The sequence below is a fragment of the Entelurus aequoreus genome, linkage group LG21 (genome assembly GCF_033978785.1).
Source record: "Entelurus aequoreus isolate RoL-2023_Sb linkage group LG21, RoL_Eaeq_v1.1, whole genome shotgun sequence".
Classification (NCBI taxonomy): domain Eukaryota; kingdom Metazoa; phylum Chordata; class Actinopteri; order Syngnathiformes; family Syngnathidae; genus Entelurus; species Entelurus aequoreus.
Window position 1 is genome coordinate 29,294,851 of NC_084751.1, and position 19,549 is coordinate 29,314,399.

At 38.8% G+C, this 19,549-nt stretch overlaps 1 protein-coding gene across 1 annotated transcript in view; it reads left to right on the forward strand.

The window, feature by feature from the left end:
- Nucleotides 1-19,549, forward strand: part of dcc (DCC netrin 1 receptor) — a 563,221-nt gene that overhangs the window by 309,273 nt on the left and 234,399 nt on the right. The window contains exons 12-13 of the mRNA XM_062031404.1: nucleotides 389-530; nucleotides 19,275-19,385. Coding sequence (XP_061887388.1) covers nucleotides 389-530; nucleotides 19,275-19,385 — 253 coding nt within the window. The remainder of the gene's footprint in view (nucleotides 1-388; nucleotides 531-19,274; nucleotides 19,386-19,549) is intronic.

The following is a 19,549-nucleotide window of genomic DNA, read 5'->3' on the forward strand; positions in this document are numbered from 1 at the left end:
TTGATTTGCAATGTGTGTAAACCATTAATCTTAATTGATTTTAGGCAATTTACATAAACACACTTTCACATGTACACACGGGGGGTTGGGGGGGCGGCTGAATGTACACCGTTTGTCAGTAGGATGGTTGATAGCAGCTGTCTGAAAGCATTGCACACTTGGGCCACTGCAAACATCTGTTGAAAATGTGTGTGTGTGTGTGTGTGTGTGTGTGTGTCAGAGGTGAGTTGTTAACATGCAAATAAAGTAATTACTTAACTCAACAAAGACACACACGAGTGCACAAATGTTCTATATGCAAGACATTGTACACACAGCAATGATAATCACAACCTCATGGTTGTATTGTTTTCAGTCACAGTGCTTATTGCTCGTTACTGTCTTTCAGAGCATAAAGGTGTCATGGCAGCCACCTCCACGCGGCGCACAGAACGGCATCATCAGCGCTTACAAAATCAAATACAGGAAGACCGGTCGCCGTGGGGACCAGGAGGCCATTGAACCAAACAACCTCTGGTATTTGTTCACAGGTAAGATTGGACCTTTCTTATTCAGCTTGACATAATAACTAAATTGTGAAGTAATGTTTAGTTATAGTGTTTTTCGGCGTGTTTTTCAATAATAGATTAATTCAAGTTATTTAAATAGTAGTAATCTAAAGGGGTTTTCAAATGATGAACATTAGACGCTACGAACACACTATTATTGGGATCTGAGCCGAGGATGTCGTTGTGGCTTGTGCAGCCCTTTGAGACACTTGTGGTTTAGGGCTATATAAATAAGCTTTGATTGATTATGGTAATGGTCATAGTTTATATGTGTCAAACAACCTGAACATGCATGTTCACACTTGCACAAATCAACATGTCCGAAAAGGAACAGGAATAAGCAGAGTTCATGTCTCAACAATTACTTATAATGCTTACTCCTGTGTTTAAATTATTGCAGTCAAGTGATAAAAAAAATGGTGGTTAATTAATTATGATCTGTAATTAGTAAAATCTAATTAATCCCTTTTTTAATCCCACCTACAAAAATGCTGAGCAAAGCCCTCAACTTGAAGTAATCTTATTTAAATTAATTACATTATAAAGATAGATATATAACCAAGAGAAGTGGCTTGCTGCCCACTGCTCCCCAAGGGGATGGGTCAAATGCAGAGGACACATTTCACCACATCTAGTGTGTGTGTGACAATCATTGGTACTTTAATCTTAAAAAAGTTATTCATTGTTTTGACTTGAACGGATGCAGTCCGTTTTATTTACTGAAATAAAACTCCAGGTCCATATTAAATGCTGAGGTTAATGCATCAAAAAACAGTAACAACAAATTTGTAAGTATTGCATGTTGAACTTATTGATTTTTCCTCTGCTTCAGATAGTATAAATTAAATAAAACGAGCCCATCAGTCACAGGGCTACCATATAGTGGTGTAAGAGAACAGTTTAGAAGAAGAGAAGAGATCTAACAAGTAAATATACATTTGTCACAATTACATGTTAAACTTTGTAAAATGAAGCAGAGGAAATGTTGGCTTTGATTGGCTTTCCTGACTGTCAATCATGTACATACACTATATTGCCAAAAGTATTTGGCCAACCAATCCAAATGATCAGAATCAGGTGTCCTAATCACTTGGCACTGCCACAGGTGTATACAATCCAGCACTTAGGCATGGAGACTGTTTCTACAAACATTTGTGAAAGAATGGGACGCTCTCAGGAGCTCAGTGATTTCCAGCGTGGAACTGTCATTGGATGCCACCTGTGCAACAAATCCAGTCGTGAAATTTCCTCGCTCCTAAATATTCCAAAGTCAACTGTCGGCTTTATTATAAGAAAATGGAAGAGTTTGGGAACAACAGCAACTCAGCCACGAAGTGGTAGGCCACGTAAACTGACAGAGAGGGGTCAGCGGAAGCTGAAGCGCATAGTGCAAAGAGGTCGCCGACTTTCTGCACAGTCAGTTGCTACAGAGCTCCAAACTTCATGTGACCTTCCAATTAGCCCACATACAGTACGCAGGAAGCTTCATGGGATGGGTTTCCATAACCGAGCAGCTGCATCTAAGCCATACATCACCAAGTCCAATGCAAAGCGTCGGATGCAGTGGTGTCACCACTGGACTCTAGAGCAGTGGAGACCCGTTCTCTGGAGTGATGAATCATGCTTTTCCACCTGGCAATCTGATGGACGAGTCCGGGTTTGGAGGTTGCCAGGAGAACAACCCCTTAGTTCCAGTGAAAGGAACTTTGAATGCTCCAGGATGCCAAAACATTTTGGACAATTCCATGCTCCCAATCTTGTGGGAACAGCTTGGAGTGGGCCCCTTCCTCTTCTAACATGACTGTGCACCAGAGCACAAAGCAAGGTCCATAAAGACATGGATGACAGAGTCTGGTGTGGATGAACTTGACTGGCCTGCACAGAGTCCTTCTCGACCAACATCAGTGTGTGACCTCACCAATGCGCTTTTGGAAGAATGGTGGAAAATTCCTATAAACACACTTGTGGACAGCCTTCCCAGAAGAGTTGAAGCTGTAATAGCTGCAAAAGGTGGACCGACATCATATTGAACCCAATGGGTTAGGAATTGAATGGCACTTAGAGTTCATATGTGAGTCAAGGCAGGTGGCCAAATACTTTTGGCTGTATAATGTATGTCTCATACACATACATCAATGTGCAACAATATTTAATGTTTTAAACCTTATTTGACGACAGAACATGAAGTTATTTACTAATGAGTTTTGGATCGATTTGGTCCACTAGCAGACATGCGAGCGCGCTCCTTATCACGCACACGGGTAATTAAAACAACATTCTTCTCATGCAAGTGTGATCCGATTTTTAAATATAATGTGAACATCATGAGCGTCACTTCCTGTCAATGAGAAAGGACGCAAAAGAATAAGGCTCCGCTTCTGCTACCGGAGTTTTTTGTTAAATCTGAAGATTTTGACCACTGATTTGCGATCACAGCCACAGGAGAGTACCCTGGCATCTGCGATCTGATTTTGGACAGTAGAGAGGCACTGATACGCTGAAATAAGGCGAGTTGGAAGAGCCGTTAGCCTCAAGCCAAAGGTGCTTTGCCGCAGTTCAAAGCGGTTGCCTAGCAACCAAAAGCTACGGCGAGTTTACAGCTGTTTTAAAGTGATCCCGACGTCGCAGAGTGATATAAGTTGACAGGCTGACACCTCAAATTGATCTCTGAACGGCGCAAGATACGAAATTGTTGGAAAAAACAAGTTAAAGTGCCGCAAGTCGCCAAAGAAGCAACTGCTGTTAAGATACAAGAGGCCCTGACGTCAGCGACTGCCGCGATGCCAAAAGGTAAAGGAAAGATTGAAATCCCGAAACGTTCGGGGTCAGCTGACACAGAACAAAACTGGGAACAAGATTTGAGGTTGGACACAGGACATGATGGGAATCAAGAAGTGTATATAGGAAACTATATAACTATATAGGAAATTTATAGCACAAAAAACTACAGAGGCAGAAATTAAGTACAACAAGTATAAAAACAAGTTAACAGACATACTACGATCATGTAGAAAAGAATATTACAGTGAATTATTGGATATGAACACAAATAACATGAGAGCAACATGGGGCATCCTTAATAGCATTATCAAAAATGGCACAAAGAGGGACTACCCCCAATCCTTCTTAGACGGAAATAAAAAAAATGACAACATAAAGGAAGTAGTTGAAAACTTCAATAATTATTTTGTAAATATTGGACCAAAATTGGAAGAAAGGATTCCAGACCCAGTTTCAATCGAGGACTATAATGATACCATAGAGCGAAATCCCAACTCCATGTTCCTTAGTAATGTGACACAGGAGGAAATAGTTACAATCGTGAAAAAATGTAAATCTAAGACTTCAACTGATTGTAACGGAATTGATATGGAAACGATAAAAAAGGTTATAGAAGAGATCTCAGGACCATTAATGTATATTAGTAACCTATCATTTCAAACAGGTACATTTCCAAACAAAATGAAAATAGCTAAAGTTGCACCAATTTATAAGACTGGAGACAAACATCAATTTACAAATTATAAACCTGTTTCTTTACTTCCACAATTTTCTAAAATCATTGAAAAACTGTTCAATAACAGATTAGAGAGTTTCATAAACAAAAATAGAATACTCGAAGAGCACCAATATGGATACAGAGCTAATGTTTCAACTTCAATGGCTTTAATTGAAATTACAGAAGAAATTACCAATGCAATAGATAGTAAAAAATGTGCAGCAGCAGTGTTCATGGATCTAACTAAAGCATTTGACACTATTAATCACAATATTTTAATCAAAAAACTAGAACGATATGGCATCAGAGGGTTAGTCTTAAACTGGATAAGAAGTTATCTAACGAACAGGAAACAATACGTGAAGCTAGGCGAACACACGTCTACAACGCTAAATATATCCTGTGGTGTACCTCAGGGATCAATACTAGGACCTAAATTATTCAATCTCTATATAATTGACATTTGTAAAGTTACAAAAGATTTAAAGTTAGTACTATTTGCGGATGATACAACAGCGTTTTATTCAGGAGAGAACACACAGAAGTTAATACAAATAATAACAGAAGAAATCAACAAATTAAAAAGATGGTTTGACAAAAACAGACTATCGTTGAATCTCAGTAAAACTAAAATAATGCTATTTGGTAACAGTAGAAGAGAAAGTCAAACACAAATACAAATAGACGGAATAGAAATTGAAAGAGTAAATGAAACCAAATTTCTAGGTATAATGATTGATGATAAATTGAACTGGAAATATCACGTAAAAAATATACAACATAAAGTAGCAAGAAACACGTCAATAATGAATAAAGCAAAACATGTTCTAGACAAAAAATCACTTCATATTCTCTACTGCTCACTAGTGTTACCATATCTGAGCTACTGTGTAGAAATATGGGGAAATAATTACAAAAGTACACTTCATTCATTAACGGTGTTACAAAAAAGATCAGTTAGAATAATACATAATGTTGGATATAGAGAACATACAAATCCTTCATTTATTGAATCAAAGATACTGAAATTCCACGACATAGTGAATTTGCAAACAGCTAAAATTATACACAAAGCAAACTATAACCTGCTACCCAAGAATATACAACAATTCTTCTCAAAAAAAGAGGAGAAATATAATCTTAGAGAAAAATGTAATTTAAAACATTTGTACGCACGTACAACACTTAAGACCTTCAGTATATCAGTATGTGGAATTCAATTATGGAATGGATTTAAGCAAAGCAATCAAACAATGTACTAATATGATCCACTTCAAGAAACTCTTCAAACTTAAAGTGTTTACAAAGTACAAAGAAGAAGAACCATGATAAACATTCTGAATTTATTTAATTCATCCATTCTTTCACTCTAATAATAATCTTACTTATCTCATCATATGAAATGTAACTTACTTCACCAATTATTATTTATTTATTTATTTGTATTGTGATTACTTATGGAGTACATTGTGAATAATTTGAGAACAGGAAGTGAACAAAAAAGTTTAGCAACTGTTATGTAAAAGAAAAGGGGTAGGATTAAATAAGCTCTGCTTCTTCCTACTCCTTTTCGAACATGTTGAAAAGAGAAACTGGAAATTGTGATGTATCATGTTGTATGCTTGCATGTTCGAAATAAACTCAAACTCAAACTCAACTCAAACTCATCATTAAACATGTAACATATATCACTATATTGCTACACAGGCGTATAATAATAGTATCATGTCAACGTTGAGGGAAACTGCACTTTTTGGGGAATTTTGTATATCATTCACAATACTTATGTGAGACAAGCACACATGATTTTCTTTTTTTATGCATTCTGTTTCGTAACTAAACGCTAGTAAATACCAGCTAACAATGGAGGTAATGAGATTTGCATAATTCTGCCTATAAAGCGCTCTAAAAACCTCCATCAATGTTTAATATACATGCTGTAAGTATATATGTAATGTAGTAACAGGCACATTTAAAAAAGCATGTAATGTTTACATATTTTGGTCATTTGAAACATAGGGTGGCGATTAATTTCACATACATCATAAGGTTTGCTATTTCCTTACAACAAAAACAACTGCTAAATATGGCAGACTTGATATTTGAGTTATTAGCAGTAGCACTAGTATCATTTGTTTGCTGCCTGGCATAAAATATGGTGTTGTTAGCACTGTTCACCCTTAACCTCGAAGGGGAAGTCCTTCTTGGTGAGTATTTTTTATCGATTACCACGATGCGTTAATAGAAAATAAGACTGATATTGACATTTCTATTCAATACATTTGGAACAAGTTAAAAGCACACATTTTACTCAACTGATCAACCATCCAAAAGGAGTGAGAAGAAGCAGAGCTTGTCCGGTCCCACCCCTTTGCACTGTAATACTGTACTTGTAAAGACATAAATAAGACTTAATTTAACACTAAATTTAGGCCAAACACATGTAGAATATGCTTTAAAGGCCTACTGAAATGATTTTTTTTTATTTAAACGGGGAAAGCAGATCCATTCTATGTGTCATACTTGATCATTTCGCGATATTGCCATATTTTTGCTGAAAGGATTTCGTAGAGAACATCGACGATAAAGTTCACAACTTTTGGTCGCTGATAAAAAAAGTCTTGCCTCTACCGGAAGTAACATGACGTCGCAGGTTGAAAGGCTCCCCACATTTCCCCATTGTTTTCAATGCAGCGAGAGCGATTCGGACCGAGAAAGCGACGATTACCCCATTAATTTGAGCCAGGATGAAAGATTCGTGGATGAGGAACGTGAGAGTGAAGGACTAGAGTGCAGTGCAGGACGCATCTTTTTTCGCTCTGACCGTAACTTAGGTACAAGCTGGCTCATTGGATTCCAAACTCTCTCCTTTTTCTATTGTGGATCACAGATTTGTATTTTAAACCACCTTGGATACTATATCCTCTTGAAAATGGGGGTACGTTCTGGGCCTGCCTGTCGGATGGGGGTCGGCGCCTCAGGCTACTGCATCCGGACTGCGTGTCTGGAGCTCCTGGGTCCCACCGTCCATCCCTTCCGGGTCCCTGCGTCTACTGTGGTATCTTGGTGCTGCAGGGTATTCCGAGGTGCTGCGAGTCGGCCAGTTGTTGGGGTAGCGACCTTGTGTGTCAGCATGTCTGTGATCTTCTTTTAATTCTTTTTTTATTTTTTTTTTATAAATAGATTTTATTATTTATTTATTCTTATTTTTTAATATATTTTATTAATATTATTATTATTATTATTATTATTATGTATTTATTTATTTTATTTATTTATTTCCCCTACCTCAGGGGGGGACTCGGCGGGGCGGTTGCTGGTTGTTCCATCTCCATCGTTGGGGTCACTGCGGGTGGGGTGGGTGGTTCCCGTGGCCCCGTGCTGGGTGGTCCTGTGGCGGCCGGCTTGGGTGGGGTGGCCGTGGGCTGGCCTCGCCGCGCTCTCCGGGGGGGGGGGCTCCTGGAGGCCTGGTTGCCGGTGGGGCGGGGGCGGTCTTCCCGTCCGGTTGCGGGGCGTCCTGCCTTTCTGTCCGTGTGGGGTGTGGTCTCTTGCTGGCTTGGGGTCTGGCTGCCCCCTGCTTTTCTCGTGCCTTGTCCTCTGCCGGGTGCGTCTGTCTGCGGCCTGCTGCTGGCCCTTGTGGGCGGCGCGGTGGTCCAGGCTCTGGGGTTCCTGTCGCTGTCCGGCTTGGCTGCGTGGGGGCGGTGGCCCCTGGTTCCCTGGGCGCCACACCTACTGTTTGTGGGATGGGCTCTCGGGGAGGCTGGGGCCGTACTCTGGCTCCCGCACACACTGGGAGTCAAATGTATTGTACATGCAAATTCACATATACTCACACACATACATACAGACATACATAGGTACCTACGCTCCCACATACATATACAAATAAATACAGTACATATTTACACACTCAAAGTTCGTACATCCACACGCACATTCATTATACAAACATACTGTATACACATACTGTACATATACATTCACTGTAAAAACATACATATACACATACTGTACATATACACTCACTGTACAAACACACACATACATATACTGTACATATACATTCACTGTACAAACACACATATACACATACTGTACATATACATTCACTGTACAAACACACATATACACATACTGTACATATACATTCACTGTTCAAACACACATACTGTATACACATACTGTACATATACATTCGCTGTACACACATATACACATACTGTACATATACATTCACTGTACAAGCACACATATACACATACTGTACATATACAAGTACATACGCACACATACACTCATGCACATAATCACGTTTCATCAAACATATATTAACGTTGTTGCCCTAGGGTAAACTGGGTATAACACATGGCACACTGACAAAGCTTAACCTATTGTTACTATAACAATCTACAAGGTTAATGTAGGTTGCTTCTCTTTCTTCCCCTCCATTTTTCTGCATTCTTTCGTATCTCAAGTTATCATTACGTATATGTATTGTTGCATTTGAACAATTGTATTGTTGATAATAAAGGTAAAGTATTGGCATTGTTTATTATCAATAGCACTATTTCTATTGGTATTCATATTGCTCCATTTTTAGTGTAATAATGCTCATTGTCATTTCTGTATTATTTTTTTATTTTCGCTAACTGCTTATTTGCTATTACTTTTACCATCATATTTGTACATGTCGTATTTGATGATGTTGCTCTGTTGTTGTTGTTGTTGTTGTGTTTGCTGTTGTTGTTTTTGTCTCTCTGTCTAATCCCCCTCTTGTCCCCACAATTCCCCCCTCTGTCTTCCTTTTTTTTTCTCTTTCTATCCCCTCCTGCTCCGGCCCGGCTGCACCAAATGATAATATAAATACATTTAATAAAGTCAAAATACAAGTAAGGCAACAAGAGAAGTATCCTACACTTCTCTTTTGTAAAGTAAATCTGAACAGCCGATATGGGCATCTACATCTGCTATATGATTTGCCCGAGAAGCTGGGCAGGACATTATTAAAAAAAAAAGAAAAAAAAGAAAATGAGAGTCGAGAATGCGAAATGGACATTCACAGTGACTTTTATCTCCACGACATTACATCGGCGAAACACTTTAGCTACGGAGCTAACGTGATAGCATCGGGCTTAAATGCAGATAGAAACAAAAGAAATAAGCCCCTGACTGGAAGGATAGACAGAATATCAACAATACTATTAAACCATGGACCTGTAAATACACGGTTAATGCTTTCCAGCCTGGTGAAGGTTAACAATGCTGTTGCTAATGACGCCATTGAAGCTAACTTAGCAACGGGACCTCACAGAGCTATGCTAAAAACATTAGCTATCCACCTACCCCAGTCAGCCCTCATCTGCTCATCAACACCCGTGCTCACCTGTGTTCCAGCGATCGACGGTGCGACGAAGGACTTCACCCGATCATCCGTGCGGTCGGCGGCTAGCGTCTGATAGCGCGTCTGCTATCCAAGTCAAAGTCCTCCTGCTTGTGTTGCTGGAGCCAGCCGCTAATACACCGATCCCACCTACAACTTTCTTCTTTGCAGTCTTCATTGTTCATTAAACAAATTGCAAAAGATTCACCAACACAGATGTCCAGAATACTGTGGAATTTTGAGATGAAAACAGAGCTTTTTGTATTGGATTCAATGGAGTCCGAATACTTCCGTTTCAACGATTGACGTCACGCGCATACGTCATCATACATAGACGTTTTCAACCGGAAGTTTAGCGGGAAATTTAAAATTGCACTTTATAAGTTAACCCGGCCGTATTGGCATGTGTTGCAATGTTAAGATTTCATCTTTGATATATAAACTGTCAGACTGCATGGTCGGTAGTAGTGGGTTTCAGTAGAAAGAGTACATTTAAAAAGTAGTTTAAGCCACAACATTTGAAATTGATGTGCCGGGGGGGGCTGTAGTTTGTTATGTGCAATGTTTAGCTGTGAGAAACGGAAGCAACATTTTGGCCAAAATAACAATGGAGAAAAAAAGCTACCACTGAAAAACTTAAAAAAGACATATTTACAATTGTTGATAACATGTAAACAAATAATGCTTTTAATCAGCATGTTAGGCAAAACCGCTAAGGCAACAAAATATAACACAAACTCAAGCAACATGATTGTTTTGGTTCAAAGGTACAGTAGCACTGTTGAGGAATGAATGGCATGGTCATACTGTATATAAAAGCAGCAGAGGGAGAGCTTTGTCTATGCCACCACGGACAGCATGAATACAAATATCACATAACCGGAGGGGAAAACCAAGGAAGAGTTGGAAAAATACAGATCTTAACGCATTTCACTGCCTCTAGCTTTTTAAAACTTGAATTTGGGTTCACACTCAGTCTGGTTTTTTTTTGTGTCTGTCGTATAAATTTCATTTACATAAATTTACATCTACCGTATGTATATTTGTGTCTCGTTCAAATCGCCACCAGCTATTATTTCAATTTGAGCTGTGTAGGATTTGGAAGAAAATAATCTCCCTCTTCATTTTTTTACTGATATTCTTTTCATTTCACTGTTCAATTAGGAATGTTTGTCCCAGTAGAAGGTGATCGTTATCATTAATAAGTCCTCAAAATCATATGCTTTCCATAACTAACTTTGCATATCTTGAAGCGAACAGTATCCACTTCCAATGATGCAAGTATCATTCCTCTAATGTCCAACTGGAGATTAAAGAAAAAAAATCTGTTTTCTCTTCACAACTTTGTTTTAAACTTTGTTTCATGTAAAGGAAGATTCAAGTTGAGCATTTGATGAGAACCGGGTTTTACAGTACGTTCCTCCTGCAACTGTCCTCATTTTTAAACGTTGATTCTTATTTGTGATGCTTAGTCACATGCTAAGAAAAATTAGCTGCCACATAGGCAGCTAACTGTATCGCCATACACTGTGCGTAGCCACTCCCCTAAGTCAATAATCCTCCATTGCGGAAAATAAATTTGATTTCTTATAAGTATTGGTGTTACGCTTGGGTTGCATTTTACTGCACGGATCGTTCTCCCAATATGATTTATTCTTCATAAATCATACAGGATAATAAGTAAACAGAAAAGTGTGCCGAATGCACGGGAAGCTATGGCAAAGGTAACAGAAAAGCTTGGCATAGAAAACACGAGCAAAGAAGCAAGGACTCGTCAAACAAGACAGTGTGTGGCGAAAAACAGGAAAAAGTAGCTCTTTGATTAGTGCCCAGGAGCAGGTGGGCGTCCCGAACACTAATTAGAGGCAGGCGAAACTAATCAGCACCCATGATAACCAAAACACAAACCCAGGGGTGCTGAAAAGAGAACAGAACAGAACAAGGAGGAGCGGGCAAGCTAATCACTACTCAGTGGCCTAGTGGTTAGAGTGTCCGCCCTGAGATCGGTAGGTTGTGATTTCAAACCCCGGCCGAGTCATACCAAAGACTATTAAAAAAATGGGACCCGTTACCTCCCTGCTTGGCACTCAGCATCAAGGGTTGGAATTGGGGGTTAAATCACCAAAAATGATTCCGGGGCGCGGCACCGCTGCTGCCCACTGCTCCCCTCACCTCCCAGGGGGTGAACAAGGGGATGGGTCAAATGCAGAGGACAAATTTCGCCACACCTAGTGTGTGTGTGACTATCATTGGTACTTTAACTTTTAACTTTAACTAAGACGCTTAACTAGCTTGACACAAAACAAGAAATAAGTGCATAGTAAACTTTAAGAAGAAGTGGAGATGGAAGCACGCCAGAGCAGGAAGTGAGCAGTGATTAACAGGATAATATCACAGCAACTGTTGGACTGCTCTGTTGTAGTTTAGTGAGTACTGCCAGGGATCAGATGGATCGATCCATAAATCAATTGTGTTATACCAAGGGTAGTATCAGTGTATGATCGGTACTCGAGGGATTAGATTGATATTTCTATTTTCCAAAAATATTTTTTTTGTTTTTACATCTTTGTTATTTTTTATAACCTCGTTGAATAATTCCATGCTTAAAGCAGGACTTGGAGAGTAAAAAACAAACATTTTAAATGAGAACAAATTCACTAATGGATGATCGAAATCGGAAACCTGATCTTAAATTCCGTATCTCTAAGACATAAACAGGATATGTGTTAAGGTGTTTTTTTGTGGTTTTCAAAAATAAAGTGAAACGTTATTGAAAGTTTGGAAAGAAACTTCATAACATTTATGTTCACATTCAAGGGGTCGATATCTACAATATGCTTGAAAATAGTCATGTGAGAAATTCATAGTAAATTCAGAATTTTTTCATCGTTGGGAACTAAAATCGAAACGAAAAACCAGAACGAGAACCTGAATCGTCCAAATTCAACTGATGCCTAACCTGAATTAATATATCCTTTTTATGTTAGTCTATTGTTTATGTTGTACTCTAAGGAATTAGTCTGCACTTATGCTTCAGGAGATACAGGTTCAAATTTCCATTTAAACATTTCTATGTAAAGTTTGCAACCCGGGCTTGCATGGGTTTTCTACATAAAATGTGCCATGTACTGTATCTGTTCTTCTAGTTCAGGGGTTGGTAACCATTTTGCCCCGTCTTACACCTCAATAAGGGAATGACAGCCAATTTATTTTAGCTCAATGGATAGCGTTGCTGGTTTTAACTCTCAATCGGTGGGGATATGTGGTTGTCGTTCAAGCCCTGTGTTTGCAGGGCTGGACTGCGTGGGATAGCTACTGTTAATCGACTTTCAAATACTTTTCAGAAGATGCAAATTGCTAGTTTCATAGACATTGCGGACATAAATGGACCATAAAACGTGTTGCATGTACTGTATTTTTCGGAGTATAAGTCACTCCGGAGTATAAGTCGCACCGGCCGAAAATGCATAATAAAGAAGGAAAAAAACATATATAAGTCGTACTGGAGTATAAGTCGCATTTTTGGGGAAATTTATTTGATAAAACCCAACACCAAAGAATAGTGAACAACAGGCTGAATAAGTGTACGTTATATGACGCATAAATAACCAACTGAGAACGTGCCTGGTATGTTAACGTAACATATTATGGTAAGAGTCATTCAAATAACTATAACATATAGAACATGCTATACGTTTACCAAACAATCTGTCACTCCTAATCGCTAAATCCGATGCAATCTTATATGTGTAGTCTCTTACGTGAATGAGCTAAATAATATTATTTGATATTTTACGGTAATGTGTTAATAATTTCACACATAAGTCACTCCTGAGTATAAGTCGCACCCCCGGCCAAACAATGAAAAAAACTGCGACTTATAGTCCGAAAAATACGGTAAATTCATTTATCGATAATAATAGTTGCTGACGTCACAGTTCACGTTTTTCCAGACGGAAACGAACATGCTCGAATTAGCGAGACTGGTGACCAGCAGCAACAGGGAGAGAAAAATGGCTATGTCTCCTAGACTCTCCTGGCAACAACACCAGGGGTGAAAACATGGAAACTATGGAAACATTTTTCCCTAATCATGTCAAAGCAGAGTGATGAGGTAGCATTTAAAGATGAAGCATGTCGGACATCCGAATGATGCGGTCTCAGATTCTCTTAAGATAGTTTGCTTGTTAAGTAGTTAGCTAACATCAGAAAGATGAAGTTGTGTGAAAAACATTTTTTAGCTTTTGAGGAAACTACATATGCTTTGGTTGTTTTTTTATTTTTTTTATTGCTGCTATTTTGACTGTCGTTTGTTTATATAAAAAAATATACTTTTTTATATAAAATAAGAGACAAAAGTTTAATAGGGATTATTTTTGTAACAGCATTATTAGTAGCACAGTTACAGTTAGGTTTGTACGAAATACAGGTACTAACAAATTACTGCGGTACTTATGAATTTAAAAAAGGTACTATACTTTCTTTGAAAAATGCTGGTCCTTTTTTTTGTCATTCGCATGCTGCCGTGCGGCGGTGACGTTGCTGAGCCAAAGCACATGTTGTGTGTATCAGCGCGCACACACAGCGCATAAAAGCAGAAACAGTGAGGAGAGGAAGAATGGCAACAAACGACAATTCTACTGACTAATAAAGAGGGTGCATGAAACGCAATATGGATGTATTTGGGCTTCAAAACTAACCATAAAGGTGAAGCTTTAAAAGCGCTTCAAGCACGCTCTTTAAAACATGTCTTGCCAAAGCTGGCAATACTGTATTGCACTCAAACTTAGGTAAACATTTAAATAACAAGCATCCAGATCTGCACAAGGAGTTTAAAGAGCGACAGGTGTAATATTATAGTTAACTAACTCCCCTGCTGTGCACATACAGTTTTATAGACGTGTATACAACTGGTTGGCTTGTTGCCAATTATTAGCACAGTCAAAACCTCCCACGTAACCTGAACTAATGTACGAGAACATTGAAATTACTGAATTTTATTCCACAATTTAATTTGTGTTTTATCTTTAACAATGTGTTTTACCTGTTACATGTCTTATTTGTGTAGTTTTAGCCACTATAGTATTGATTTTAGTATTTACTAATGATTGTATTTGTCTTAAAGCACAGACCCAAGAGTGGCAACTATAAATTATGAAGCATTTAATACGATGTCAATAAAGCTTTCTATTCTATTCTAACCTAATCCTAAATTATGGCTGGCTATTATGTAATATTGGAAAAGTGTAAATTGTTCTATAAATGCAAGAAGAAAAGCCTTTTGAGTTTTATTTTAATCATCTAAATGTGTTCTCTGAGTGCAGTACGGTATCCTAATATTTTCAGCTAAAGTGAAGCCAATAATGACATTTTTTGTAGTCCCCCTTAAAGTATCAATATACATGTTGGTACTGGTACCAACATATTGGTATCGGGACAACCATGGTTACAGTATAAATAAAAAGTTCTGAATTAAGTAGTAACCTTTATTGTTAGTTATCACATGCCTAGAAATACGGCAAAAATACAGCTACTGAATGTGCGTACGCTTCATAATCTGATTAGCCGACGAATTGTGAAAATAGCTGATGACTAGTCCATTATCAAAATGGTCGTGAGTTGCAGCATTATTGCACATATCAAGTAAAAAACTCAGTTAGGCTTTGGTCCAAGAAGTCAACTGTCTTTCATGTATTGGTCACTACACACAGCCAGACACTCATACCACTCCCTTCCCCTTGCTTCCCTCACACTCCTTAGTCACCAGAACTCAGCATGGACACATTTACTGCCTTACAGAAATTCTGTAAAAATACAACTTTACAAAATTCCTCCACAGCAGTGTTAAAAACTTCTCCTCGCTCAGCAATAGGAGCCACAACAAGAAGGCTGAAGCATTGTGAGTTACCGACCACTGCTCCAGGGCTTTGTTAGTCCTGCTGACGTCCATCTGAATTACGGCACGTTTGACCCTATCCTGCCTTAACCCTGTTCTTAAATCAAGTGAGCCACAGATCCAATTAATTAAGGAGGTGTTTAATCAAGAAATGTGGTCTAATGCTGCTGTTTGGTCCCCTGATCTTGAATCCATAAATCACATCATTTAAGGGTGACAATGAATTACTTGACATACCGTGCTGACCCACAGGAACCTCCATTCATGCTGTTTTACCATAAAACTATCATGTTCAGCAGATGTCCTTTACATAATGCTCTGTAGCTCTGACCTTGGTTTTCTTACATAATCTACAGGTGTACAGTACTACAGAAGCTAATATCTGACTTGGCCCTAAATCAATGAGTCCATTAAAATTCAGCTGAAAATACATTATTTATTGATGTTCTGCACCTTAATTCCTCAAAGTGCACTGCTGTAATTCTCAGGTTATATAATGATGCCAGAAACACTGCACTGGTTTGAAGCCAAGCTCAAGTCAAGCCAGAAGAACAATATAGAAGTAATAGTAAAAATAATAATAATAATAATAACTAAAAACGCACTAAAAGAGGGCAGATCTACGCCAGGCCCTATCTCCCAAAAGTAAAGAAGTCCTGAATTCAGAGGGCGATCCGGTGTTCTGTCGACGTGAGCTGCGTCCTTGAAAAAAGCTACCTTTTGCTATTCCTGTTTAAACAACGGTGACAAAAATGAAAAATGTAGGCTACCATTATTTGTGTCAATGTGAACTTTCTCACACTGTAAGTGCCTCCATGCTTACTGGTCAGAAGAAATAAAGAAGGAAATATAATTTTAAATAATTACTTGTAGTGATAGTGACAAAGTCTATATGAGGTAAGTCTACACAAAGTAGTTAGTTTTGGTTTTAATTTGTTTTGTGGAAAACTTTATACGTACCTCATTGGGTCACTCTTTTTGACAAAGCAACTCACTTTGACAGAACACCGGATCACCCCCAAAAGTGCCCTGAGATCGGTAGGTCGTGAGTTCAAACCCCGGCCGAGTCATACCAAAGACTACAAAAATGGGACCCATTACCACCCTGCTTGGCACTCAGTATCAAGGGTTGGAATTGGGGGTTAAATCACCAAAATGATTTCCGAGCACGGCCACCGCTGCTGCTCACTTCTCCCCTCACCTCCCAGTGGGTGGAACAAGGGGATGGGTCAAGCGCACAGTGTAATTTCACCACACCTAGTGTGTGTGTGACTATCATTGGTAAACTTTAACTTTAACTTCATCCCATTTCTGACCTTTCCTGAACATGTAATCAAAATGTGCAGATACTGTAACTTTTTGAGTTATCAAGCTGAATGAAAGAAACTGAGTGAAGCCTCTTGTCAGTCATCCACTGTCTTTGTGAGTGGAGGTGGGACCGCTCCCATACACACACACACACACACAGAAATAGCAGCACGTTATGTAAACATAAGGTTACGTAGTAGAAATTATTTGGATCAGCCCCAAAATGTAATCACTTATTCCTTTCCCATTTCCGACATTTCCTGAAAGATTTAAATGAAAAGTTGCCTGTAACATTTTGAGCTTTCTATAGCGGAAGGAAATAAATGGAGTGGACATCCTTGTCAGTCTCAACTATATGTTCCCCTACATACACACATACAAGCAAATATCGTAAACGGAATGTACCATAGTAGAAATGATTTGTATTAGGCCCAACATCTACCAACAATCAATCTTTCTGTCCCATTTCTGACATTTCCCGAAAGTTTTGAGTAACGTTGCTAAATAACTGTTATTATTAAAAATAATAATAATATATCAAAATCTGCTGAAATTGTGTGTTGAACAATTGAAGTTGAACTGACATGCTATACGGAAAATATGGAATTAATAGGAAACATTCTATAACATGTAAAATTGTTTTCCTGAATATTTTGATGTTGGTTTGAATGGAAATGAAGAAAATTAATATTTTATTTATTTATTTTGGGCCTGAAACTGGCCCTAGTGTGTGAATGTGAGTGTGAATGCTTGTCTGTGTTGGCCCTGCAATGAGGTGGAGACTTCTGCAGGATGTATCCTGCCTTCTGTCCAAGTGCAGCTGGGATAGGCTCAAGCCCCCTCTCCCCGTTTATCTATTAGTATGGTTGCTCCTGGCTTGGTCTCTGTGTGTAACATGTTCAGTCTTGTCTTCCAGTGACTTGATCATGATACTAAATATACTAGGAAACACATTTTATTTGACATTTATTTCAAGGTGATTATTATTAGTTTAGAGTAGCGGCTCCACCAAGTGTATGGAGACACAAACATTATCTGCTAAAATTAATTCCCTGCCACCCAGAGAGGATCAGCGTTTGTGATCAAAAAATAAAAGGCATCAATCGGCAATGGCGATCACATAGTTTTTCACAAAAATCACTCGGTTCTGAATGGTGACTGATCATTTGGCACATCCTTAATATATATGTTTCTTCTGTTTTTTCTCCTGGTTCTCATGTCATCCCCCATAATTCTTAAACGTGCATAATATTGTACCGTATTTTTCGGACTACAAGGCGCACTTAAAATCCTTGAATTTTCTCAAAAATCGACGGTGCACCTTATAAACCAGTGAGCTTAATGTACAGAATAATTCTGGTTGTGCTTACCGACCTCAAATATATTTTATTTTGTAGATGGTGTAATAAGTGTGACCAGTAGATAGCAGTCACACATAAGAGATATGTGTAGACTGCAAGATGAGGCCAGTAAACAACACCAAAACTTTAAATGTTCCATTGATAATATACAACATTACACACGGTGCTCAAAAATCTGTCAAAATGTTTTATTACGACTATGGTAAACTATGAAGCCACACCGCTTGATGGATTGTGGAAACATTACGGCTACCGTAGAGAGACAAATTGTGCTTCAACATACAAGTATTATTATGGTTCTGTATAAGGACCGCAAAATGGCAACCATTAGCAGACATATTATTTAGCATTTTGTCTTGCAATATTATGCAAAACCAACTTTTCGTACTTTCTGGTGCCTGCTGATCTGTATTTGGGATCTGCATAAGTCCTGTAGTCTCTGCCAACAACATAGTCGATAAGCTTCTTCTTTTTCTTTATCTTCTTGTTATGGGGCATTCATTCTCCGCTGTTGCCATTTCTAATATAAAGTAGCGTTAGGTTCTAACATATCTGTCAGTAGACTCACTATGAAAGTGCTAAAAGCTACCTGTGAAGTGGGTTTACATAATTCACTCATGGAACTTTAGTTATTAGCGAGTTCCGGTTGGACTTGTTTTCACGGGACACATTTCCGGCGTTGTTGTTGCACTAGTGAGCCACGGATGAGGAGATGCTGCTCTGTTATTGATTTAAGTAAAGTCCGAATGTCATTAAAACAGTTAGTTCCATCTTTTGACACTTCTTCTACTCCCGTTCTTGCACGCTGCACCGGCACAACAAAGATGACGGGGAGAAGTGGTGCCAAGAAACTAAGACTGTCCACAAAACGGCGCATCCTGAAGCGACGGTCAGAAAGCAACTTGAAGATGGTCTGTAAAACATAATCTATGCAACATTTTGACCAAAGAACCCCCATTACATGCTATGTAGACCACAAGGAAGTGTTTTAAATTTAGAAAAAAAAATCATAATGTGACCCCTTAAATGCACATTATAATCCGGTGCGCCTTTTGTATGAAAATAGACCTGAATAGACCCGCTCATTGGCAATACGCCCTATAATCCTGTGCGCTTTAAGGTCCGAAAAATACGGGAGGTTAAATAGACCCAGTCTGAATTGTCAGTCGGTATGAATTGTTGTTTCTGGGATAGGTTCAAGCTCTCCCATGACCTGAACATGTTAGCGGTGTAGAAAATGAATGATTAATATTATACTTTCATGTACTTGTTTTCTTTCCAGGTCTTGAAAAGGGCAGTCAGTACAGTTTTCAGGTATCAGCCATGACCACCAACGGAACAGGTCCAGCCAGCGACTGGTATACCGCTGAGACACCCGAGAATGATCTAGATGGTGAGAAATCAGACCGTTGTTTGTGTGTGTTTGTGTGTGTGTACACATGTTTGTGTGAGTGCATTGATCTGTGAAACTAAATGTAAACACCTCTGCTACCCAGCAGGCTCATAAATATTTAGCAGTTTAAAGGCCAAGACATGTGGAAGGAGGTTTTATGTCAG